Source organism: Homarus americanus, unplaced genomic scaffold, assembly GCF_018991925.1.
Source record: "Homarus americanus isolate GMGI-L3 unplaced genomic scaffold, GMGI_Hamer_2.0 scaffold16430, whole genome shotgun sequence".
Taxonomy (NCBI): domain Eukaryota; kingdom Metazoa; phylum Arthropoda; class Malacostraca; order Decapoda; family Nephropidae; genus Homarus; species Homarus americanus.
The window spans coordinates 7,514,876-7,542,428 of NW_024729259.1; the positions used below are offsets into that span (position 1 = coordinate 7,514,876).

The window sequence follows — 27,553 nt, forward strand, 5'->3', positions numbered from 1 at the left end:
GGCGGTCGGGAACAAGTGACGTCCACAGTAAACAATCCACGACCACGTAGCAGCAGACACTTGGCACAGCTGGTGGAGGACAAGATGTGACTTCTGTCTCAACATACAACAAACATGCACCAATGGTAAAGCCTCTAGTCATTATGTATATCATGTATGAACTGTGTGGAATTAGCCATGCCATTTAATGAGTGTATAGTAGTTGTTAGTGCATTAATGGAGAGAAATTTCCTGTGGGGTGAGGTCATGGCTAAAAGCGTAGTTTTTGTATGAGGTGACTAACCCACTTGGCAATATATTGTAGAAGTACTTACTATACTCAATTAACCATAGGAGGGATTAAGCTTGGTAAAGAGTCGTTGGTATTATTTCACTTGTTGCCACTAAACGTATCTCGGGAATTTTAAAGTTACAATCAGTAGTTTTGACGGTAAATGTTTGCGAAACTTATTTGAAGTTGTTTGTTGATTTTCTTTATCTTTGCTATACTTATTGTTTACATGATTTTAAGTATATTAAAAGAAACGAAAACTCTATTATAATCGTTTTGTATTTTTAAGGAATTTTTCAATTACTCCATTCTACGATCTTAAATTCCTTGTTAGTGGGCAGGTATGAAAGATGGGGGAAATTACTGGGTAAAAACACGGTGAACAATGATGTTATGGCATTAAAATTACGTTTCTAGGTGCATTTCAAATGCCACAATCATTTTCTTACCTTAAGTCACCTAATTCCCTGCTGCCTCCATTCCTCCCTCGACGATTGTATAAGTTGTGTTCCATTATTTCTGATCCTTTTAATAAAATAATTACCACTTTATTCTTCTTTTGTTTAATTGGTGAATATATTATCACACCGGTTTTTATTTCTGTATTAAAAATATGTATTGTAATGTTTACACAATTCTAAGACATTTTTTTCTATGATATTTCCACGGGAAATTAAGGATAACCGAGATATTAATTTGTCAAGATTAGTACTTTCACTCAGGTACAAATGTCTCCATGATTTGTTTACTTATGGTGGAAGTGGTCTGACCCCTGCTCTCACATCGCCCCAGGCCTCCGACAGGGGGTTAGGTTAGGTTTTCTTGGTTGTTTGGTAACAATTTGCTATTTATTCTAAAAAAAAAAATATAACTTTTTCCGTTATGATTGCTGGGTGGGGGGTTAGCTAAAAAAAAATACGTGATTTCCAGCGGAAATAAATATCAAATTCGTTCGAAACTCATCAAAATATTTAGGAAAAGTCTATTTTTAATATCGAAATAAAGACCGGTGTGATACTATAAATTGACCATTTATTTATTAAATGCATTTTCTGTTCTCTTTATATCATCTATAGTTTGTACACCACGCGATGATTAGGTGTTAGAGCATCTTGTTTACATCATGTTTGACCTGCATTGTGATTATTTTTATCGCAAATTATCAGGCCTGGTTCTTGATGATTCTCGTTTGTTAGCGTAACCATGGTTTAATTAACTCAATACTAAGGTAAGTTGTTTACGATTTTCTATTAGCATTATATTAAACACAGAAATAAAAACAACAATGAGTAGAACCTAATAGATCTTGACCTAACAAACCCTGTTTGGTCTGGCTAGCAAAATTTGGCCCACGGGCAGTATCTTGCCCACACTTGTCTTGGAGGATGAATGTAATTGTGGCACTTGTTGAGATTTTAGAGAGGGGCTTCCATCAGCCATTGTAAAATACTTAAGTGTGGAGTATCTGGAGGAAGCCTGCGATGTTTGGTCGGGTTGCACTGGATAACACCCTGCCCTCATCAGTCCCGGGTTAGTACTCAAGCCCAGAATACATTAGTGAGCGATACCATTATGTGCATACTGCTGTACCACCACTTGGTAAGCTGCACAACATCCCTGCTGTAATGCTATGTACAGGAGCACGGACATACATCCTGTTCTCTCACTTGATGCATTGTGACTGCCAGGTTTTGTCAGGTTACAGCTTGTTGGCAGAGGTCCCATCTATACTGTAATTTAATTTTTATGATTTTTTTTGAATTTGTTTTCTTTTTTGTAGCTATTAAGCAGGGATATAAACATATCAAGATAGTTTTGATTTGCTGAATATTTATCGAAGGAAGCAAAGGCAAACAATAATTTTCTGAAGGAAATGTGAAATACCAATAGCAAAATAGCTGATTGTGTTCATGAAAGCAAATTTATTTTTTTATTTATATATCTTATTTCTTGATAAATAAAAAAAATTCAACAAATCCATATATCCCGTATTTATGCATGGAAATATGATTTATACTGATTCAGTAGAAATTAAACTCACCAGAGATGGCTGAGAAAAGTGTTTGTAGATGCTCCTCACAGTAGTGATGGAGGTACTGTGGTGCTCAAATTTTTTACGTATTAAAGGAATGCATTGTTAGTTTTTTAGTCATATTGTACAGTGTATATGGATTGTGATAGGTACAGTACCGTACTGTATGATGGAAGTCACAGGGTATGCATATCTTCACTGTCGGTGAAAATTTTAGCAAGATTGGGGTTTTCTGAGGCAGTTCAGAACATAACCCCCTATAATTAATTATTACCTATGGGGAATTAGCTTTCAAGTTCCAAACAATTGCCTGACAAACTGGTCCTTCAGTACATAACCTGTTTGTTAACTAGGGTGTTCCTGTACTGTATCATAGGAGCATGTAATTTTTACTTCTGGCAGTATGCAGTATTCTACAGCTGTTCTCTGATTAGAAAGACAAATTCAGGCATTTTTTACCAGTGGCCCAGTTTTTTAAGATTGATTAGGGTTAAACTTTTGACTACCGGGTATTGAAATCAGAATACAGTGGTGGATTAACAAACCACTTCCTAAATGATTGCCATGGGCATCAATATTTCACATTAAAACTTGAAGGCTATGCTTGAAAAATTACCGTAATGTACAGTATATGGTAGAGATGTGTTGATGGTAAATAATCAGAGAGAAAAGTGATTCATTCTGTTTATATTGAATTACAGCGCACAAATAGGGATCTTATTGTAAGTGCAATGTTGTGAATATTTGTGTGATAAAATGATAAATTTATATTTCTTCCAGGTATGGCAATTTTGTGCTACCTTGATTAACGATGGAGGCTGGTGACATCAAGGCAGACAAAGACTCTGGAACGCATCACTCTACAAATCTCAGCGGCCAGTACAGCAGCAGCACTGATTCCCAGGTTTTTGATGTGGTGGTCGACCCTCTGACAGACTTTGAGGTGAGTTGTGGATGTCACTTTGTAGTTTAAGGAGAGACTAATGCATTCCTCAGCACATTTCTAGACATAGCTATAGATCTTATTTGGGTGTTTATTTTCATGTAGGAGGTTTACTTTAAATTTATGTTTAGTGAATAAGAATCCTATAGATCTAACCCACTTTATTGAAGGTTAACCAATCCAAAAATAATTACCGTATTTTATGGCATATAAGACGCACTTTTTTGTCTGAAGAATGGCTAAAAAATTCAGCCTTCATCCTATATGTGAAGTTGTGCGGTCTCCTGTAAGCTAATGAATCCCCCAGTTGCTGTCTCCAGTAGGCTAAATTCTACCTCACCCAACTCCAGATTTAAAATGTTATTGCCTACTTAAACACATTATTATTTTTAAAAGTGATACAGTATTCCCATTAGCCGGAACAATTGGTGCAGAGCATTTCCAGGGATGAGAGATTTTCGGGTAACAAGATGACTTTCTCAAACCCGGAATAATTCCTTATCCCCGGAACTTTTTCCGGTTACTGGGAAGTTTCCCACTTATTGCCCACCACCTCCACACACGTTCACTTCCCACATATACACATCCATCTTCTTCATTTTTCTTATTTTATAGTTTTGTAATAGATTTTCTTTATTTCCAAGCTACATTGTTTATATAGAGTGGAATAAATGTTAAAGAAGTCCATTTTTCTGAGTGACAAATTTGTGAGGTCAGCTTGTAGCATTGTGCATTGTAGGATTTATTGGGGGATCCTAAGAGTGAGTGTAAATTAACCGGAAAATATATATTTAGCCCTTCTCAATCCCTGTAGGTGCCAGATAACCAGGGGTTCTACTGTATATACTGTATTTAGTTTCCAGACATCACTTGAGGTACAGTATGCAGTCTTGAGCAGTCATTCATATCACAGCAAATGAAAAAGTTTGTGTTTGTTCTTCATACCCTCCACTCTGTATCATCGCATTAAAAGGCTTGAGTGCCAAGAAAGTCTCTACACATGCATCATCCAGTGAGTATTTATCATTATCTCTCATATTACAGAAAGTATCAGACCTGAGCAATCAACCCATATCTCCCCAGCAGTCGTATAATTTGACATCACCTCCCTCCCCGAACGACACGTGTAGAGGAATACACAAGGAATGTACGAAGACAGACTGTAAGCAGTGTAAGTTAGAAGCATCACTCAGAGAAGAAAAAAAAGAAGTCACCTCCCTTCCTTCTAGTCCTGCCCACCCTGGTCACACCCTACTCTACAATATCATTGGTAATGTCTGATGTTGATTTATTGGGTCATAGTCATCTGTTGGATATCCATTTTAACGGTTATAATGGTGTTAGCAAACTAGCTTAAAGACTTTATGAAATACAGTCAAGGAAGATAATACTTAAACTTTCATGTTTGTATTAACATAGACTAGTCATGAGATTGAGTGGTTCTGTCTCTCTGTTCATACTTTGCATCTTCCATTAACCTTGTTACTCAATGTAACATCAACCTAACCTAGTCTAATCTAACTTAACCAATCCCAACCTAACCTAACTTACTTTAATGTCCCCTCTTTTTATACTTTTAGCATGACACGCCAGCTGTAACACATCCATTATCATAACTTAAGAAAGACTTGTATTTAATATATGCATGTAAGATTTATATATATGGGTCACTATAGCCAGCTCATGTGTTAAGAGATTTGCAATGAGGGATTGACAAACAGAAATCTTTGCATGAATTTACTGATGTTGGACACTTGTCATTAGTTTAGTTCAGCGACTGCATGAGAGCACATGTAAATAGTAATATGTTGATAAAGAATATGGGTATCTTAGAATCCACAACATGTTAAGAAAAAACACTGTCTCTGAGTATATTGTCAGATATTGCAGGGGTACTTTTTCTTATTTTCATTTTGCAAGTGCTAGAATTTTTAAGCATGAGTTTTCTAATCCATTATAATTCTTGTCAACCTAACTCGGGATTGAAATATAAACTATAAAATTGAATAATACTCCTTGTCTCTTGAGTGGGTGTAAAGCGCTATGTACAGTATATGGTTGCTTTTTTCCCTGATATACTATACCCTCATTACTTGACAAAAAAACGGGGCTCAAAGCCTCTGGGTCACTCGAATTACCGAAAAATCAGAATTAACCAAGTTTGGAATATTTTTACATTATTCAACAATTTCCAAATTTTTGCTACATAAAATAATCTACTATTTATAATTACTGTGCAAGCATAACTCTTTTTTAAATGTACCTGTAAATACAGTAATAATAAAGCAAATACTACTGTAATAAATAAATGTAACACTGTGAGGTAAGCTGACAAGGTGTGAGGTGACAAGGCACTTACACAGCACACACACATTAACAGCACTACTAAACCATTGTCTTATAACATTTTAATTTCTATTTCTGTTTTAAACTTAATTGATACATGATAGCTCGATTTGGCTTAGACAACTAATCAGTGAATAAACCAGGTACAGTATATGGAGACTCATTATACACTAAAGTAATATATTTATTAAGTTCTGATCAATACGTTACAATATTATTTATTAAGTGCTTGAAACAGACCCTCTGATAAGCACCAACCGTTTTGAGAAGTGACAACAATGGTGCTATTACCACTCTGCTGTTACCGCTCCTTAAACAAGATACTGAGAATATACTATGGCGCAATAGCATGTCTGGGAGTGAGTGTAGGATTTTTTTAGGAAAATTAATTATTTTCCGGTAATGTTTTATTAACCTGGCACCAAATTAACCTTAATAAAATTTAACTGTAATACAGGTATGGGAATTATGGTGAAATTGCATACTGTACTGTCAATATAAAGGGATTACAGGATGGCGAGCAAGGGTGATGAGTTTTCCTCTCCTCCCTCCTTCTCTTCCACCCACCGCCTTCTCTCCCCGGCTACACACCAACGTACTATGCACAGTATCTTAATATAATTCATATTCTATTCCTATAATTCATTCATCTTAACCTATTTCATAATATATTCTAATAATAATAATCGACTTTGCGGAACTGCTTGGTTATTTCAAATTTAAATGGTAGCACTGATATGTAGCAAATGAAATAATTTACTTAGGATATATTTATGAATATGAGAGTCTTCCTCTTCTCAGACCAGATCATATTTTAAAAATTATGTTATAAGATTGTGTTATTGGATGGTTTACAATAATACCTAGATTATTTTGAAATTGATTATGCTTGTGGTTTAATAACACCAAAAAGGGCTTTTGCTAGCATGTTTGGAAATGAATTGTGTAGCACCTCTAAATAATATGTAAGCACCATACATATTTGTAGATAATTATAATTGTAATTTTTAGACACTGTAAATACCTGGTACTCATCTTCCCCAACTAGACTCACATCTATGGAACAGTGACGTGAGTTTAGTTAGTGATAGTGGCAGTGGTGTCGGCGAGGGTAGTATTGGTAGTAGTGGTGCTGGAGGCAGTAATAATCACCATCGTCTGGTAGTTGCTGAGGTTCACCGCTTTGGTTGTCGGCCACCATGTGCAGGTTCCCCACATGACCTAGCATCATGCCCTGTTGTTACTGCTGCGTCGGCACCACACAAGGTTCACCAGGTGAGCCTTTTAGAGCTGGATCTTCAGCATGGTCTGTAACTTAAATACTATATTGTTGTACTGTATATATACGTGGGTAACCACATAGCATAGCTGAAATCATTTGAACTACCAATTTCATAATGTATTTCCTTTAAAAGCTTCTCCAGGTTATTCAGTCAGTACACATGTTTGCTTTTTCTTCTAAATGAACACTCAGCACTCACATTATTCGAAAGGGTTTGTTAGGATAAGTTTATTTCACTATCATCTTTCCACTTACTTACATTTCTCATGCCATTACACACAGGTCAATTTTCTTACTTTTTAATTCACAGCTTTGAATGTTAGGGGGAAGAACATTAGATTAAGTCTGTATGTTTGTTTGTTTATCTGTTGAGCATTAGGGTCTATATCTTGTGTAAATGTCTCCTGTATTTTTCACATGATTTTTCTGTATTTTGGCAGAGTTTTTACTTTTAGATAGAAGATTATTCATGTTGTTGTATTTTCACGTAAATGAATTTGTATGAAATAGATAACAATGATATATTTTGCAAGTTAAATCCTCATCGAAATTCCATTTTCCATTGTTGATTGTCCCTCTTTCAATAATGTAATTGATTATCCCCATTGCTTGTACAGCATGCCGTGACAATTTGCGAATTTCTTATGCGCAGACCTCGATTATTCACGGATGACACCCTGGATGTACCCAAGAATGTCTAAGGGTAGTTTTAAAGTTGCTGGCATTTTCACGGCCGAGACAGGGAGCCATTCTTTCTAGACAGTAATTTCTTTTACCTGTATTGTGCAATATATGTGTGTGTGTGTGTGCACACACACACACAAAAACATACAAATAAATAATAATGGGAAATTCCTCTCACAAATAATCAGAAACAAGACAACAAATTTGAGAACAAATTTGAGTCTACCCTCAAGTCAACTCTGTGCTTTGTTATTAAACTTAACTTTAATAAAAAAGTACGGAGTTGACTTGAGGGTAGACTCTCACATCCATTCTAAATTTTGTCTTGTTTCTGATTATTTGTGAGAGGATTTTTTCATTATTATTTATTTGTATGTTTTTGTGTGTGTGTGTGTGTGTCTGTCTATGCACACACACACACACACACACTCATATACAATACAGGTAAAAGAAATAATTGTCTTTAGGGCAAACACATAAAGGGATTATACATTTCTTTGCACACAAGTAAAAATGTAACCCCCCCCCCCGATCAGTAAATGTTAAAATGTTATTCACGGCCATTTTGAGACCCCAACCCCACGAATTTTAAGGGCATGCTGTATTGTATAAGAAAGTAAATCAGACACTTAACTGATACTGCAGCTTTTAACCACTCACAAAAGCATAATGCATGATCAGATAAATAGGAATTTTTTATAAAAGTAATTGTAAAAAATTTTCTAATTTGTAACAGAGAATGAAGGATAACTTATTGTACTGAATGTATTTGATGCAGGTAGTGTTTGTTGTTAGACTGCCAAACTTCTTTTGATAGTTATGCATGAAAGACTTTAGTATAAAGAACAATTGGGGCAACAGAAGATTGAAAAATATTTAGAGTGAAGAAATCGGGATTCTCTTTGAATGTAAGTTGAGCATGTGTGGCGTGCTTCTGCTGTACGTATTAGGCCCCTTCCTGTTGATTTCCAAACCTTTCTTGAACCATAGCATGGTCTGAGAGGTTAACAAATATTGGTACATCATCAAAATTCTTTGTATAATCGGAGTTAATTTGAGACAACTGATCCCAGTCTGACCCATGACATATGTGGATATAAACACATGATATAAAAAGTTAAGATCTATTAGCTCCAGAAAATTGGAAGAGCAGAGCTTCAAAAAAGGGTCAGCCACCTAATAATCAATATCACCACAGGTTAACATTTTCCTGTGTTTTCCAGAAAAAGTTTAAAAGAAGTATTAAACTCTTTAATAAACTCTTGGAATGTAAATAAAAATGACAGCCACTTTGATAAGTTGGCAGTAAAGGTCAATACTATAGCAACTTTTATAGACTAATAGAAAAACATATTGTATCTAAGTCAGCAGGCACTTACCAGGAAATGCACCAATGTGTTACTGTCCCTAACAATTTGGAAACATGAAATACTGAATGTCTTATGATGAGCAACTCAAATGATACTGAGAACTGACTCAAACAATCAGGTGTCATGTGAACAGCAGGTATCGTTTTTTTTTATTGTACTGTGTATTCTTTTATGTAAACACTCATTTGCTATGTTACATTACTCCCAGAACTGTTCTTAGGTTAATGATGTGCAAGTGGGTGTGAAAAATGCAAATGTGTGAAGAAAGAGTAAGTTCTGCACTGTATGTGGGAAAAGTGCAAGTCTGTGTATAAAATTCAAGGTAATGAATTAAACATAATGTTATGTGTTAGGAATATTTTAGCAGAGTATGATAAAGTATTTTGGGTGTATTGTATTTATTGTTTTATTAAATGTTTTCCAGTTGCACAAGTATACTTCAGGTAAATCCATTGAGCCGGTCAACACTTGCGATGCTTTAAAGGCACTGAATCAAGCCGCCTCTGCTTTAGCCCTCACAGAAACTCTAATAGGTGAGTTCAAATTAAATATCAGTCCATTAGAAGAATTTTATAAATCATTTTTATTTATTATAGGGAAACATATTTGTTGAGCACCTAGTACTTGCAGGTGTTTGGATTACAGAGTGGTTCAAGATATATCAGTCCACTTGCCATAATTGCTTATGCAAGCCTTATTTAAGTTATTTTACATATGAGCAGATGTGGATTTATTTTCCTAGTTGGCAAGTACAGGCAATGACCATTATACGATGGGGTTAGGGACTTCAAAAAGATTCCATTCCTGAGCCCCTGGAGAGCCCATACAAGTGTTTTATTTTGCTGCTGTTATGATTAGATAATGTCTAAAAATAATTTGAATCATTTATAAATACAGGTAGACATAAAATCAATAAATTTATACAAAATAATTTTATTTATCTTACATGAACAAGTGTATGCATGTGTGTGTGTAGACTTGGCAGGTCGCCAAGTTAGATGTCACCTTAGCTGCAGCACCTTACCTCTTATCAAGGGAAAGCTATGCTATTGTTATTATTCACCTCATAATTTTGAGTAGATATATGTATTTTTAGTAATTTTCTTTTACTCTGTTACATGCACACACAATTGTTTGTGACAAGTCTAATTTGGCTACAATGCCACCAGCTATGTTAACAGATGCAAATGTAAAAAGAAAGTCCTCTGTAAATTTGTATTTATATCAGGTATTTATAGATTTAAAAATAAATGTTGCAGGTATGGCATAAATAGATACTATGTAGTAATGCTTGGAAGAGTTCAGAAATGGTTAATGCTTAGCTATCCTTGAAGAGTTGGGTGTCTGCCATATGGATGTTAATCATCTTGGGTTATCATCATCAGTACAGTAATTATTAATCCAGCTTTCATTTTAACATTTAACTTTTCCTAATTAATTAAAAATAATAATAATGTGTTTAAATAAACAGTAACATGCTTTTAATTCTGGAGTTGGGTTAGGTAGAATTTAGCCTACGGGAGACTTCAGCTTCACATATATTGCGCTGGTCGATTTCTTGGGCCATTATTCAGACAAAAAAGTGCGTCTTATATCATAAAATACGGTAATTTTCTTCATTTTCTTTTACTCTGTTGCTTGCACACACAATCATTCATATAGAATGTGCAAACAAAATAAAAAGTAATAATTTTCATAAGTTAAAAACATAAAGGGAATAAACATTCAACAGTTAGCCAACATAACAGGGGAAGGGGAAGGAGGAGCGGTGTGGGGGATCTCTTACCTGTTCTGTGTCTCATGTCCCGGGAAATGATTGCCAGATGACAACCTAGTATTTTTTTCTTTTATTGTATTATTATTATTACTGTACTACTGTATTATTATTTTTATGAGTACACTGTATTATTATTATTACAGGAGTACTATTATTCTTATTATTTATTCCTAACATTTACTACTACAGTGTACGTTATTATTGTGTACAAAGAATAGCCTCTTCTACATGCAAACCAATCTCTGGGCAATGTGACAGTTCAACTGCTTAGCCTGGCAATCACTGGGGATGGGCAGAACCTCCCGTGTGGGTTGCATGTTTTACTCCATTCCAGTATTGTGTCATGATATCTCCGAATATTGCGAGTTATTGCACAACACTTTCATAGCAGTGATAATGCATGAAAAGCCTTTGGGTAGCAACCATCGTAAAACTGATTGAGTACATATTGATCCATAATATAATGATCATTGCCTGTAATCTTTATGTACTGTATTACACTCATGTGTAAATTGTTCTCACTTTGTACATAATTGGTATCATTGTCTAAGACTGCCCCTGTATCGTTTTCCCAATTTTATGATAAAACAGATGACCAAGCCATGTAAGAAAAGGAGAGTGTACAAGAAAATAAAGAAATTAATAATGCTATAATGAATAACTTGTGTTTAATTTGGGTTCTTCATTTGTTTTAGGTCCACTGAGGATTCCTCCTGTTCCACAAGAAGTCTTAAATGAGGTAGTCAGTAACATGGAAAAGAAAGTTAAAGTTCCAGTCCCTGTTAACAGTGAAAGTTATAAAGACTCTACTAGTCCAGTGATCAGAGAGGCAGCAGACACACAGTCTTCCAGTATCACCGTCAGTCCATCTGACATGAAAACTGTGATAAACTCATTATCTGTGGTAACATGTGATGTTGGAGGCCAAAGTCAAGTGCCTGGGAAGATGTTGGGGTCTCTGCCTTCCATCCTACACCCAAGAGTTCATCAGCAACCCACTAATTCTGTCATTAGTGTAACCAATAGCACTGGGAGAATGGACAATACTCAGGTTTTCAGCATGTCATCTAAGGATGTTAGACCAAATACCTTAGGTACATTGAGACAGGATTCTTTGGAAATTATTCCAGAGAGACACAAGATTGCCCCACCAACTAGTAAAGAAAATGGCAGTAGAAGTAGAGTTATTACAGTTCCAGTGGGCATGAGTGACCATGGGCCAGTGGAAGTGTATAGGGAAGTGCATCAGTATCCAGCTGGCTCTATTACGACTGTTGTGGAGAAACGTTCATATGTGGGTCAGACACAACCAGATAAAAGGCTTAACTTAGGAACATCAAAGCACAGAAGAAATTCACACAAGCTCAAGAAGAAACAAGGAAGTAGTCACTATGCTTCCAAGTCATCTTTGGTTAGTGAATCATCTACATGCACTTCAGTAGCGAGTGGCAATACACTGGTGTCTCAAAGTAGTTCTGAACTTGTTCCCATTACACAGAGTCAGGCCTCATCCTCTAAAACAAGTCTAAATGACACACGTAGTGACTCTGCAGGACCCATATCCAGACCAGTACTGTCAGCAGCAATTATGCAGATGCGTCAAGCTTTAGAATCCGTTTCAAATGTTTCTGATAATCATTCCGACAGATCAAGTGGTGGCATTGAAGTTGCATCCAACTTCTCTGATACCTCATCTAATTTATCCACTCTTTCTGATCTTAGTGGATATGAAGATGAGTATATTAAAATCAAACGCCTTGTCTCAGATGCAGTCATACCTCCTGAGGATTATAAGAAAATTATAAACAAAGTGAACACTAAAACTTCTTTGTTAAAACCAGTGCCTTCAGTTGATTATGAAAAGGTTATTCGGGACCTTCAAGCTCAGAAGGAAGATCTGGAGATCCAGCTTCATCGGCTCTCCATTCAGGTACAGAATGCTGTACGTGAGAAAGAGCTGTATCAACAACAACTGGAATTGATGCAGACAAAAGTTACAGAAACCAATCAGAAACAGTATTTTGAGGTTTTGAAACAAAGAGCCAACCTGGAGGGACAGCTTGAACTTCTTAAGCAAGAACTGGAAAATTCAGTATATGAGAAAAATCAGCTGCAGTCTAAAGTTGCAGATTCCATTAAAGAGTGTGAAGTTAGCAGAAGTTTTGCTGCATCAGCTAAGGAAGCAGAGTCACAGATGAAGGCAAGATTAACAAAATATGAGGAAACAAACAAAGAGCTGGAGGAGAAAGTAAAAAGGTCAAAAGAAAAAATTGAAAGAATCACTAGGGATTATGAGAAAACAGAGAGAGAAGTTAAAGACTATGAAGGGAAGAATGAACAATTAGAAATGTCTGTATTACAATTACGAGATATTGAGACCCAGCTGATGGGAGATATAAAGACCCTGAGATCACAAACAGCACAACTGCAAAATGAGTGTCAGACCAGGTCTGAGGCACAGGCTCAGGCAGAATCATCTGCAAGCAAAGCTTCTTCTGAATTACAGACCTTACAGTCCTCAAGTTTATGGTACCAGGAGCAACTGCAAATTGCCCAATCTGCACGGTCAAATTTACAGCAAGAGCTACTAGAAGCACGAGCAAGTCTGGCCAGAGAGTCTACAGAGAAGGAAACTCTTGAGACCAAAGTACAAACATTAGTCCAAGAGGCTGAGGATGGTCAAGCAAGAGCAGTAAGAGAAAAGGCATCATTAGTTGCACACTTAGAGGCTTTGCAAGCAGATATGGCTGAACGTGAGGCAGTACTCTCTCAATTAGAGCGTGACCGTGGGAGCGATACTAAGTTGATGGAAGACAGAAGACAGAGGTTAGAACAGGATCGTCATCAAATACACAAACTTCGTCTCGATCTCTCTGACACAGAAAGACAACTAGACTTTGTTAGAGATGATCTTAAGCACAAGTGTAATCTCATAGCAAAGTATGAGAGTGAGCTGAAGGATTTGAGAACTACTTCAGCTGTAAATCATGAAGTTCTCAGAGAAAGAGACACTCGGATTGAAAATCTTGAACAAACGTTGAGGGAGATGATGATGTCAGTGAAGGATTATCAGGAAGAGAGATCAGCAAAAGATTTACTGGTTAACACTTTAAAAGAAGAAAAAATAAAGCTTGAAATTTCTTTTACTGCTGCAAGTAATGAAAAGAAGGAAGTAGATGATGCCATATTGAAGGTACGAGAAGATATGACAAAATTATCTTCAAATTTCTACAGAATGAAGCATGATTTGGCTGCCAAAGATCGCCAGATTGAAGTGTTTATGAGAGAAGCAAAGGATAATAATCAAATGAAGCAAGCACTAGAAATGAAGGTGGAGGCCTTAGAAAAGAATTCAAGAGAAGATGAAGAAAAGAGGGGACTTGTTCAGCAAGTAGATAGACTCCAATTTACTCTCAAAGAAGTCACTGAAGGAAGAGATAAATTGGATGGGCAGCTGACAGACTTAAAGAAAATCTCAAAAACATTAGAGATTGAAAAGAAGGGATTGAGTGAAGCTGTGCACTTACGAGAAGAACAGATTCAAAATATGCAAGGCAGTCTGGAAAGCTATCGAGAAGCGTTACTGAAGAAAGATGAGGAACTTTACGTCGTCCATGAGCAGAATTCAACAATGGAAAAGACGTACATGGAATTAAGAAGAAACTGGGAGGCTCTTAAAGAAGAAAACTTGGCTCTGAGGCATGATGCTGAGGCTTATGCAGAACATGAAAACATTCAGAAGAGGGAAAAATCAGATTTGAAGGAGAGCATCCAAAAAGAACGTAAACTAAAGCAAAGTCTGGAGAAGAAAATTGATAGTTTTTTCAAAACACATGAGGAAGAGAAAAGTAATATTTTGAAGGAAAAGGAAAATGGTGGAAAAAAAATCAAGGAACTCTCCAAGGAACTTCAGGCAGTCAAGGAAGAGAAGATGAAGACCCATGAAAAGCAAGTCCAGCTGGAGACAAGGTGCAACGAACTGAACAAGGAATTACAGGGTACAATTGAAGAAAAGGTTAGACTGGAGAGTAGTGTGAAAGATATTGTCATGGAACTTGACAGTTGTAAAACAAACCTGCAAAATAAGTTTGTAGTTATTAAGACATTAGAAGTCAAAGGTGAAGCATTATCCAAGGAAAATTATGAAATGAAAGACAAGTTGATATCACTGCAGAATGAGAGTGAGAAACAGGTAACAGAGCTACAAACTTCACTACAGGTCAGATCTGATGAGATTGCAAAGTTTCATAAATTGCATAGTGACACCAAGGCTACTGTAGCAAAATTGATACAGGAGAAAAGTATATTGTCTAGTCAGATGAACACCCTACAAGCTGAGAACACTCATTTGAAGAAGACAGGCATTACCCATGAAAATTTGGTCAAAGAAAGTAAATCTCCAGCTGAACATAATATTGCCAACACAAAGAAATTACACAAGAATTTTGAAAGTTTGCACAGGGAAGTCACCAGTTTACAGTTCAAATTGTCTGATTCTGAGGTTAAATTGAAAGAAACAATTAAACAGAAAGAGAACTTACAATCCATAGTGAAAAATACCAAAAAAGAAAATTTTTTAATGAAAGCAAAACTGAAGGAATTAGATGTATTAAAAAAGAGATGTAAGGAGTTTGAATCACCAGGAAAAGATTCTAAAGAACTTGAATCAATGAAAACCAAATTCAAAGAACTGGAGACAAAACTGGTTGCTAAACGTAATGAACTGTCTTCTCTCAACTTAACTTTGAACGAGAAGACGAGTCTCATCCAAACACTGAAGCAAAGAGAGCAGGAACTCTGTGTTCAGGCTGAAGTTTTACAAACTAATAAAAGGGAGATGGAGCAGAAATTATTAGGCCTTGAGGAAATCCATCAGAGAATGCATGAAGATGTTTCAAACTACCAGCAACAACTTAAGATAGCAGAGAGTGAGAGAGATGAATGGATGGCCAAATATGAGAGTTTAAGAGACTTTATTCCAGAGCGAGACACAAGCACTCAACCAGCAGTACAGTTAGGTCCAACAAGTACCCAATCTTTCTCTAGTGATCATGAATCTATATTAGTTTCAAGTACAAATGACAATGCTGAAAGCTTGGTGGGGAACTCGGTAAACAGTCTCGGCTTTTTTAGGGAAAGTTCCCAGACTTCTGTTTCTGATGGTATTCAGTTTGACAAGACAATGGCAGATCTACAGGCACAAGTTAGCTTAACATCAGAAGCTTTGCAGAGTAAAGAACAACAAATTCATGATCTTCAACATCAGTTAAGATCACTTAAGCAAGAAGGCTCAAACATTGACACTAATCTTCAAGCTTCACTCTTGTGTTCTGATGAGGTGGAACCTGAGTCAGTACATAGAAAACAAATCAATAAACATCTTGAGAGAAAGCAACAACTAGAGGTATCTTCCTCAACATGTTCTAATTGTAACACACAAAAGGAGTCCCAACCTACAAGAAAGGAACTGACAGAGATTCAATCACTGTTAAATAAGATCAAGGGCTTAGAATCAGAAATTAATGGAAAGGAGGTTGAATTAGAGGAAGCACAAACAAAAGTCACACTGGCGACGACCGAGTTTAGCGAAAAACGACGACGATACGAATCTAATGTCCGATTGCTGACCAGGAAACTCAAGGAACATATGAAAGGACGAAAGGCAGCTGAAAAAGAAATGCAGGCACAGGCTGAGGATCATCAACGATTAATGAATGAAGAGCAACAGAGATATGCTGTGCTAAGATGCCGGTGAGAATTGATTCTTTATGTAGGTAGCTTCCTTTTGACTCAATCTAGTATGTATGTATGATGATAAAAAGTATTTGTGTACATTACCTGTATTAGTGTCAAAAAATTTACCCATACAGTGTGATTGGAGGGTTGTAATTTAGTTGAGTACAATTAATTAAACTACTGTATTATCATTTAAGTGAAAATCTGAACAAGGATAAATATAATTCTTAATAAATTAAATTTTAGTAATTTATAGTTACTAAATAGAGCTGGATTGAGAAAACCTTTAGTCCTGCCATATTCAAATCGGAAAGGTTGGTATTGTTGCACGAGCTGTGGTTTTTGTTTTGGCGGGCACTCCGAGCCAGAGACAATCCATCCTTCAACCCGCACACACTTCACACCCCATGAACTTCAAATTTCACAGCTAAGGGTTGAATTATTATAGTGACCTGTTGTTATTGTTTTTCACTTGTTTCCTTGCAATATTAACTCTGTAATTAAAATATTTATATGACGATTCAACCAGAGATGTCGGCCATTTTTGTATTAGGGCTGTTGAAGTCCTCTTTTCATTTGTTGGTGGGATTCAGGAAAATTGTAATTATCAAATGGAATTATTCATTTTCTGATTAAATTAAGGAAGTTCTGATATAATTTTTTAACATGGTGTCAAGGTGATGGGTTCAGTTTAAGGTTATTAACATCAAGAACATTGACTACACCTGCAAACAAGTTAAATACTCTACTTTTCTGTGTAATATTATATTACATGTAGTATTCTAGACTTCTACTATAATATCATAGAACATTTTTAGTGGCCACCAAGAATTCTTGTGTTACAGTGGTGCTTTAAGAATGTAAGTGTAAAAGTTGACCTTAAATGATAATTAGTACAGTACAGTACAGTACAGTAGAACCTCAATAAATCAGAATTAGCTTTTTTCGGACTTTGAGATGCTCTGGTCACCAGAAAAAAAGAAATTGGGAAGATTAAATAAAAAAATAATCCTTATGAAATGAACACCACTTACTGAATACTGTTCAGTAGTCTAATCAGATTTGCTACAAGCCTACTGAGAACTAAGACACTTGAGTACTGTATTACTGTTTGTTGTATTTGCCATTTCTTGTCATTTTCTACACCTGCCATGCACTAATCTTCCTTTTAATTTCCTTTTTCTTGCTACATTTCTCCTCCCCAAAATTGGATAAGAGTTGAGGCAATAGGAATTTGTGGGTTATTATGGCTTGAAATTGAATGTTAGAGATCGCCTTTACTAACGTGGAGTGCAAAAGACTTTAAATAAATGTATTCACAGGTGTATGGAGCTGGAAGGACAAAGAGAAACCCTTGGGGGCCAGGTGGGTGGTTTGGAGAGTGAAGTGGAGGAGGTACGCACTGCACTAGGGCGCTCTCGCCAAGAATCCTATGACCATCACAACAACACCCTTAGACTCCAGAAGGAAATTGGACGATTGCAAGGTGAGTCAACATTCCATACACTCAACTTAATCCTTGGGTATGGGGTCCTATCCCTATTGAATAAAATTGTCTGGCATTAGGCAAATGTTTATAAAAAAAAACAATCCTGATAATACAGTTTAAGAGAATAAATGTAGGTAAGTGATGGGGGTGTCTGTATTATGCTTGATTTTGGCCACCCTGTACCTTACTAGGAAAGAACTTACTCAGTTATTGGTAAAAACAGCCCCATAACATATAGAGAGGAGGACTTTGGTCACCAACCCTCAGATATGAGGACAGTACTGTACTCAGATTGATTGACATAGTAATTTATTTTATTTTTGTGTGTGCGAGTGCATGCGTATGTGTAGTACCCAGTAGTATTTGGGCATTCAAGAGAGATATTAGTTGACTACACAAAATGATACATCATGGTGTAAAAACATGTGTATACAAAATGATTCTACTAACTTACATTTGTAAACAAAATATAACAAGTTTAACTCAAGTAAGTGCATGTTCAAGCTGGATCCTGTGGTGAGAGCTTTGGTGGTCAAGTTTCTTCCGACTTTTTTTAACTACCATATTTTACGGCATATTAGACGCAACCCCCATTTGAACAGGGAATATTTAGGAAAACTTATTTTGTGTGTACAGTAAAACCTTGCTAAGGTGGGCCCTGCTCAAGTTGGACAAAATTATTTGCCAAAAAATAAATTGTAAATTAAAATACCCTGTAATTAAAATATATATATATATATATATATATATATATATATATATATATATATATATATATATATATATATATATATATATATATATATATATATATATATATATATATATATATATATATATATAAAACAGAGCTTTAAAAAAAACAATGCAAGGAAGTGAAATTACACAACTGGGATCTGTATATAAGAAGAGAGAAGGGAAATTTGTAATATTAAAATATCTCGAGAATTTTCTTTACTGTGACTTAAAGGAGTATATCTAACCTAACAGAAATATGCAAGACTGCTGACAATTTACGAACACAAGTAACCAGCCTGGAGGACAGCATCAGACAGAGGGAAACACAGGTGAAGGAGATGGAAAGAGTGTTACAAGTAGCCCAGGAGGAGCTGAAACAGTCACGGGAAAATTGTCTCGGTCTCACCTCAACAATGCAGCAGATAAAGAGTATGAATGACCATATTCAACACAAGGTTAGTGTGAGAAAGTCAGTATCTCCTGGTGAGTACAGTATTGTATATACAGTAGTAATTTTGTTAATTTACAATAAATTATGTGTACAGTGGAGTTTGTAAAAATAAATACAGCTCTGTGTCTGTGTGACTGCATTTAAGTCACTGGGGGAGATGCGTAATTTAGACTCTCCGAAAACTTCATCAGTACCCTGAAAATTTCCAAGGATAAGAAAATTTGTTCTCCATACATGGAAATCTCTCAAACCTGGAACCACTCTACACCAATTAGTCCAGTTAACAGGGAGATTAATGTAGAGTATTTACTGTATATACTGTAGTACAGTACAGTAAATAAAAAAAAATAAAAATAGGATTAAGGAAATCAAGAGTTTGCAGGAGTACTGAAGACAGGAATTTAGGCATAATTTAAAAATATATATTTTATTTGAACAAATAATTTTGAAATGTTTGTTTCAGGAAAAAATTATGACTATAAATAATTTTGGGGGGGATGTTCTGTTTCAGTTTGATGCTGCAGATACAAACCTCACAGCTGTGAGACAAGACCTGAAGGCCAAGGAAGAAGAAATATTGAGAGAGCAACAGACTATGAATCAGTTACAAACTGTGAACACTGAACTAAGGTGTTGTGTAACTGAGAATACCACTAAATGTGAACAACTGTCTTCCGAAATCAAGCAACTGAGAGAAGAGAGGCGAGCAGTTACTGAAGAAAATCAGAGCACCAGAGTTCACCTCCAGGACTCCCTAGCCAAAATTACAGCACTGGAGAATCATATTAAAGTGTGTATACTGATGTTAATTGTTGGCATAGTTTAAAGAGTAGGTCTTCTTATATGAAAATTACGAGATGTGAACAACAGTGACTATAGGAGCAGTCCCTTCTATTATCATAAACCTCTCACTCACGCAATAAGTTTTAAAGTTTCTATGACCACAACAAAAGTCATATGTGACCTGTCGTCGCCACTCGCGTGCAGTCTCGGCATCTTTGTTTTCTGGCCAATTTATGCCAAAAGATTTTTTTTTTTTTTTCATATTTTACACTGTACATCACTGGCTTCATTATTGTTATGGCTTAAACATTGTTATAGAAGCAGTATTTTATGAGCTGTTCAATGGTGACTTTGAAATTTTTATGCTTTATTTACCTAATGGCCACCCACTAAAGGTGGCTAAGCCGAGGGAAGGAGGCCAGCGGCCTCTATAAGATTCCTCCATTGGACCGGTAGACCGTTCCATAGGTCTACTACCCTCTATGTGAAGTATTTCATTATATTCATTTTGCATGATAACTTGGCAAGTCTGTAGATATGTCCTCTTGTGTTGGTGGTGCATGACATCACAAAGAAATGTCCCGGATTCATGTGGCACGATTAGGTGTCAAATAAGCAAGTATGTCATCCATTCAGGATGATGACCCAAAGAGAAGCTCTAAATTACTTAGGCTCATCTTTTCAAAAGTTTTTGCCCTTAGAAGCTCATTGAGCTCCCAATCCTATAGAAAATAGTTTAATTGATTTCATAATTGGATAATGTTCTTTCTTCCTCTCCCAAAGCTTTGTTATCAGCCAGGTGATTACATATAACCTTGGTCACTGGGCACATTACATCCTGCTGGCCTTGTTCATTAACACTTCCAATTTTTTTTAAGTACAGTCAACCCTCACTTTACGCGGTTAATTCAACCCACAGGGTACCGCGTAAAGTGAACAACATAACATATGGGATTAATTGAAATAGAGACCAGGCCAATCCCCAAACTCCACTTTTTTAGACACAATACCTACGTTGTAGTAAAAATAACTTCTTAATTTTATGATGGTATGCACACACAATTAATAATTAAGAGAAATATCAATAATATTAGGTTTTTTAACACTTACATTAGTAGAAAAGATGGCTGGGCACACGGGGATGGGGGGTTAGTTCCGAGACAGAGGGCAGATTATTGGCCCTCGCCTGTATCACTTGTATCAATTGTATCACTATCCACCACAGAGGCTTGCAGGGCCTCTTTGTCAAACCCCTCAAAGTCCCTATAAGTCCATATCCTCACTATAATTATCACTATCACTGACTTTGGCCGGCTTTGGTGGGTGGCGGGTGAAGAACTCGGTAATGTTTTGATGACTGGGCGACCTTGTGCGCACCCTGCTCGCGCCGCTTGCACAACATGGCGGAGGGCGGGAGGTTTGGATCCAAAAATGGCGCGGCTCGCCAGCCGCTCTCCGTGTAAAGGGGTACACGCACCGCGGAATGTGAGCATTCCGGTTTCGGCAGGGTACCGCGTAAACGTGGAAACGCGGAATGTGGGACCGCGTAAAGCGAGGGTTGACTGTACATGTAAGAGAGGAAAGCAGCTATGAAAAGTAATAGAAGACAGATAAGGAACAAAGCCAAGAGAAACAGTAAGAGATTAAGAAATGGATAACAACAATAGCGTTAAAAGTTTAATAATTTATGGAAGCCAATGGAATAGAAATGGAAGTAAGAACTGCCATTGGAATGAAGAACCTTTAATAGTTGTGTCTTCCAGGGTAATTAAGAGTAGCCAACTTGATACTGTACCTACAGATATGTTTAGTTAAAGGAAACTGACTGATAAAGCTACTGTAGTTGATATATCTTCTCTTCAGGTGGTTGAGGGAGAGGTGAAGGCTGGCAAGGAGGAAGTGAGTCATATGAAGGACCAGTTACTGACCAAGAATACCAGCCATCAGGTAAAGGTGACCCAGCTAGAGCAGAGTGTAGCCCGGGCGAGACAAGAAGTAGTCGCCCTAACCTCGCAGCTAAACCAGGTGCAGCAGGAGAGAGTGAGTTACCAGTCCCAGGCCACTGAACTCCGTACGGCCCTACACTCAACCCTAAGACAGCTGAAGGTCAGTAAACACAATAATAAGAAAGTACAGTGGAATATCTTTCTGAAAAATTTGAGCCTGTAAAGATTGTCCTAAACACATCTGTATTCCATATTTCTGTACACTAGTACCTCATCATTCACAAGGGATAGGTTCCTGGCATATAAGATGCACCTTTTTTTCTGAGAAATGGTTAAAAAAAATCAGCCTGCATCCTATATGTGAAGTTGAGGTCTCCCGTAAGCTAATAAATCCCCCAGTTGTTCTCTCCAGTAGGCTAAATTCTACCTAACCAAACTCCAGAACTAAAGATATGTTATTGCTTACTTAAACACATAATTATTATATTTAATTAATTAAAAAATAATTATTGTAAATATAAAAGCTCCATTTATAACTACTGTACTGAAGACGATAACCTGAGACGATTAATCATACGGCAGACACCCAACTTCTTAGAGGTAGCTAAGCAGTAACCATTTCTGAACTCTTATAGGCATTACAATCTATTAATGCCATACTTGCAACATTTATTTTTAAACCTACAAATACTGAACCTGATACAAATGAAGATTTACATACAACTTTCTTTTCACATTTGCATCTGTTAACATTACTGGCAGCATTGTAGCCAGGTTAGACTCGTCACTGAGACTACTGGGCCAAGCTGTGAGGTGTTATGTTTGTCTTCATCTTGTATTTTTGGGTAGATATGCGTAACTTTCTTCATTTATTTTTACTCACTTACATGTATACACCATCCTACATACATATTGTGAAAAGGTGAAGGAAATAACTGCCCTAAGGACAAACACATAAGAGGAATATATATTTCTTTACACGTGAGTTAGCTGGCTCAGTAGGGGAGCGGGTGGAGGCGAGACGTGTGGGGGGGGGGGAGTTTTGCTAGGGAATCGGCAAAGGTGTCGTCTCTGTTGCTATGGTGAACCAGGGCATGTGTGCAAATGACGACTGTTAAACTTTCATTTGGCTTTTATTTACTGATTTGGCAGTACAGTATTTTTTGGGCAACTTATTTATTGGTATTATTTTTATTTATTCCTCACATTTACTGGTACTGTATTGTATATATTATTTTAAGAAAACTATGGCTACTGGAGGAAAATACACAAAAGTTTTTTCCTAAATACTCCCTGCTAAAATGGGAGGCGCGTCTTATATTTTGTAAAATACTGTATGGTAAATGTTAATAGAGAAAACTCAGAGGTTGTGTACAAGGCCGGCTTCCTCAACAGAGGAGAGGACATTCCCTCCCACGCTACCCACTCCTCCCCCAGCATCAAAAAGAAACAGTAAGACCCGGATTTACCCTGGCACTGGGAGATGTCGAACAGTTAATGGGATCAGGCACCATGGAAAGATGCTGTTCTGAGCCTCAGGTGTTTTGTCATAGTCAGTGATAAGATCACTGAGGCAGGCTAGCTCAGTAACCACCACACTCAGCTGCTGCTTGGTAGGTCACACCACACCTCCTGTTCACACGTTCTGATCAAAACAAACCACCCCACTCGCTGACATCATCAAGATGGCCGCCCAGATATTGGATGGATATATGAACGATAGAGGTTCTGTGTAAACGGGACTGCCCAGTATGGGCCATTAAGCCTGCTGCAGTTTCCTTCACTCTTATATTCTTATGAACTTGCACTACTGATCGTTATTGTGTTGAAATGTATCGTTAATGTGTTGAGGTGTCACATTTCATTACTGTCGTTAGTGTGATGAATCGTTAATGTGAAACTTGTTAAAGTGAAGTATGTACTGTATATTCCTATAATGATCGTCCAAGGGGATGGCAAAAACCACACAGAAAAGATCATCAAGGTACAGTAGGATGATACCTGAATCAAGCCTGCTTAAGGAGACACGAGAGCATAGTTGAATTGACTAGAGTGAAATTTGAAGCCTATTGTCACACAACTTATTGGAACCACTCAGTTATTTTGGATTCATTTAAAACAAAGCTACGAATTATAATGATCTGAATTAACGAAAGTACAGTGTACGGTATTTCATTATTTATTATGCATCATTTTTATTGTTTATTAATTGTTTGTTTTTTTAAACTACAGCCGTCATTAATGGAAATTAGCTTTTGGGATATTTCACGAACCTTGTGTTCCCCATGGGGGTGAAATAGGGAATCCTTAGCTGTTGGTTACGGGTTAAGACATGAATCGCTTGGTCTTCCAGACTAGCAATTGTCGACTAAGTAAAGATGTGTGTGATGTAGACAATTTTGTTATGAACATAGCATCAAGCCTTGCATTGATAACATTGCAACCCAAGATCTATTTTATTAATGTACAGTATAAGTTGTTTTCCAGACACACAAAGAAGAGGAGGAAGTAAGAGCAACAGAGGATTCAGCTATTAAGTCAGAATTTGGGGCTATCCCTTCTCCAACTCCTTTGGATCTAACTGCTTTAACACAGTTGATGGAGAGGTCTGCACGTCCACTGCGACCTACACTTCCACTTACCAACTTAGAGTCGTGCTTGTCATCACTCAAGGCTGAGGTCAATATGCTTCAGACTCAGCTGCAGAATAAGACTGAAAAGATGGCTGAAGGGTGAGCTTCTGATAAACATCACCTAAAACTTTATTTATAGTCTTGCATCCAATGAAAACTATTATAGAGACATTTGAAGGAATAACTGGTGTTTAGAGGCATTGTCATTGTCACTGTACATAAACGTCTTTGAATGATTATTGCATACATCACTCTTCCATATTTTATAGAAGATTCTTATACAGCATTATATAACATAGATAGAATTTATGAATTTACTCATTTTTATTTCTCCTGCATGATTCATTTAATTTCATGTGTATAGTCCCCTTCACTAGTGCGTTTACAAGCGGCGTGTCAGGTTTTGTGCAGTGTGGCAGTGCTGTGTTTCTTTACATTTGACAATAGGAAACTCACAAAAGTAAAAATACTATGGAATCAAAGTAAAAAAAAAAAATCTGAATGTAAAGATTTGTGGAATGTTTATATTTTTAATAAGAAATGCACTGATTAGACTGTGAATTAGGCCCAACATAATAAATGTATGTGTGTGGACTTGGCAGGTCACCAAGTTAGATGTCACCAAAGCTCCATCACCTTACCTCTCCTCCTGGCAAGCAAAGCTGTCTTATTGTTATTTTTCAATTCATAAATTTGAGTAGATATACTGTACTGTACATATTTTTATTCATTTTCTTTTACTCTGTTACATGCACATACAATTGTTCATACAGAATGTGGAATAAACTAATATTCACCACCACTATCATCACTAACATTCACCACCACCAACTAGTGTTTACAGGATGAGAACACAATCAAACTGGGGTAACGGAGTGGTGGCCTACAGACTAGCAGAATAAATAAAGTCGCTCGAGTGGCTCTGCACATTAGTAACATGTATGGTGCTGGTTGGTTGTAAGTGGTGGGGGTGAGTGTTGGTGGAAAGGTGAGTAGTGTTGGTAGTGGTGGTGAGTGTTACTATTACAATACAACTGTCAGTTGTGTTTCACCATTTAGTAGGTAATAATTAAGACAATGTATTGTTTTTTTTGTAATAGCTATAAATTAACCTGAGTATAGTTTTCATTTTTACCATTATGTACAATACTGTGATATTTTTGTTTACCTAAACTCTCCTCCTCCCTTCATATATGAGGTTAATCAAGGCTATTTGGCAAATATTTTTTTTTCCAGAACAGCAAATCATTACCTTCATAAATTTCAGATTGAATGCTGAAGTTGTAGCTGTGTCTGAAACCAAGAGCTCAACTCCTAATGCAGCAGAAAGCTGTACCAAGGATACTGGCAGCCAAGAAATAGAAATTGTGTAACCTGTTGATGTAAATAGTTGACATTGACTCCTGGTTCCTGAGGTTTGTGGTTTCTTTAGACTTTAGGAGTAAAGTGGGCAGTTAAGAAAGATTTGCAACAGGTTTTATTTTGGCATACAGTGATTCCCAAAAGATGTCCCTTGTTGACTGTGTGTCAAGTTAAAAAAGGGGCGCTTGTATAGTCATTATTTTATCCAAGCCAGAGATACTACTGAATTCACTTCCCAGAAACCTGGCCAAAATGCATGACTTAAACATGTACAGTATTGATAATTTGTTCACAATTATTTTACAAAAACAGGTCATGTGCTGTGAAGGTCTTTAGATCTTTAAGATAGCAATGAGACATTTCAGTTTTTATTTCTTAGATCTGTTTTACTGATACAAAATGATCTGTTTCTTTTAATGATTTTCTTAAACCTTCAAGTACAGATAAATAAACATAATATTTATACGCTTTAGATATTATAAGCTAAATCTGTATTGCAGTCCATTTGCAAGTATAGTCTCTTCTATTACTATGTGAAATATTATCAATAACAATTACGGTACTGAAACTAGATATAATGGAATGTTACTGAGTCTGTAGAGTGGATATGAAGAGAATTTTTGTTATTCTTTTTAACAGAAATGTGTGTGCAGCAAGAACTTAAAGTAGGGGATAACCCATTACAGTACAGTACCTAGTTATATATTGCTGGGGCATCACTGAAGTCTGTTGTAGGTCAGGTGGAACTCATTCATCCTAAGCCTAAATCTTCCTAATCTAACCAATAGAATTGATTGGGTGTTAGTCCTAATGGTTAAGTTAAAGTTAGGTTAGGTTGGGACTTCTTATAAATAAGCTTTGTTTGATCTGTCATAACTTAAATTTGTCTTTATGCAATAACATTGGCTTTTTCCCTCATACTAAGAATATAATGATATATTTGCAAACATAAATATGTGTTAATATATTGCATTGTGTGGATGTATGAGAGATAGTATATGTACTGTAGTATAGTACATGTTAAGAAAATGCTGATTAAATTTCAGAAATCTCAAATTTTCTAACATGGTTGCACATTGGACGAATCAGCCATACAGTTCTAAGAAGGAAGAGCTGTTGTAAGAGAATTTAGTTTTAAATTCTACTGGAAAAGTCCATGTACTAGATTGTATGTAAATATACCAAATGTTAATTAGCTGTATTTAACTAGTATTAACCTTTTAAATACAGTATAGTTTATTTCCTGATTTTATGTTTTCTTAAATATGATATCTTTAGAAATATTAATGTGATACATGTATATACAGTATATATTAAATACTATATTATACTAAGTACCTTGCCAAAATGTCATATGCTCAACAGCATAACTTGTGTCCTGTGATAAAAAATTACCTAGGTTGCTAAATCTATCCTTTGTTGATGTTGTAATGCAAATAACTAATTTCTATATTTTTGTATCTCAATGTGTTATTTCTTTAAATTGCTCTTGTAGTTTGTTTTTTGTTATTGTTAATGATTTCTGAGCTTTTTCTGTGTACAGGTATCTTTCGATATCCGAATGGGTTAGGTCCCCCTCCCCCCAAAAAATAAAAACTTTCGTTAGATGAATTTTATTATATTGAATAGAATAACTTTTGGGAAAAATATGGTACGGATCCCCAATGACAAAATACTCCAATATCATATCCCAAAAACACAGAATTGGTT

General features: G+C 36.3%; 1 protein-coding gene across 4 annotated transcripts; it reads left to right on the plus strand.

Moving 5' to 3' along the window:
* Positions 1-27,448, plus strand: LOC121866495 (golgin subfamily A member 3-like). Of its 4 annotated transcripts, XM_042366224.1 has the most exons (13): positions 18-125; positions 1,348-1,499; positions 3,084-3,246; positions 4,291-4,516; positions 6,641-6,867; positions 9,353-9,461; positions 11,401-16,456; positions 17,764-17,927; positions 18,921-19,123; positions 19,631-19,909; positions 21,766-22,008; positions 24,336-24,580; positions 25,749-27,448. In XM_042366224.1, exons 3-13 carry the CDS (start codon positions 3,115-3,117, stop codon positions 25,852-25,854), a joined length of 6,990 nt encoding a protein of 2,329 aa, XP_042222158.1. In that variant the 5' UTR covers positions 18-125; positions 1,348-1,499; positions 3,084-3,114; the 3' UTR covers positions 25,855-27,448. The 4 variants fall into 4 exon arrangements, with proteins under 4 accessions (XP_042222157.1, XP_042222159.1, XP_042222158.1 ...); XM_042366223.1 differs by lacking the exon at positions 1,348-1,499 and having other exon boundaries at positions 1-125; XM_042366225.1 differs by lacking the exon at positions 1,348-1,499 and having other exon boundaries at positions 1-125; positions 4,291-4,417.
* The last annotated feature ends 105 nt before the right edge of the window (positions 27,449-27,553 follow it).

Coding starts and splice junctions, on each gene's coding strand:
- LOC121866495 (XM_042366223.1), top strand. CDS start 3,115: ATGGAGGCTGGTGACATCAAGGCAGACAAAGACTCTGGAACGCATCAC. Junction 9,462..11,400: donor CCTCACAGAAACTCTAATAG/GTGAGTTCAAAT, acceptor CATTTGTTTTAG/GTCCACTGAGGATTCCTCCT. Junction 16,457..17,763: donor TATGCTGTGCTAAGATGCCG/GTGAGAATTGAT, acceptor ATGTATTCACAG/GTGTATGGAGCTGGAAGGAC.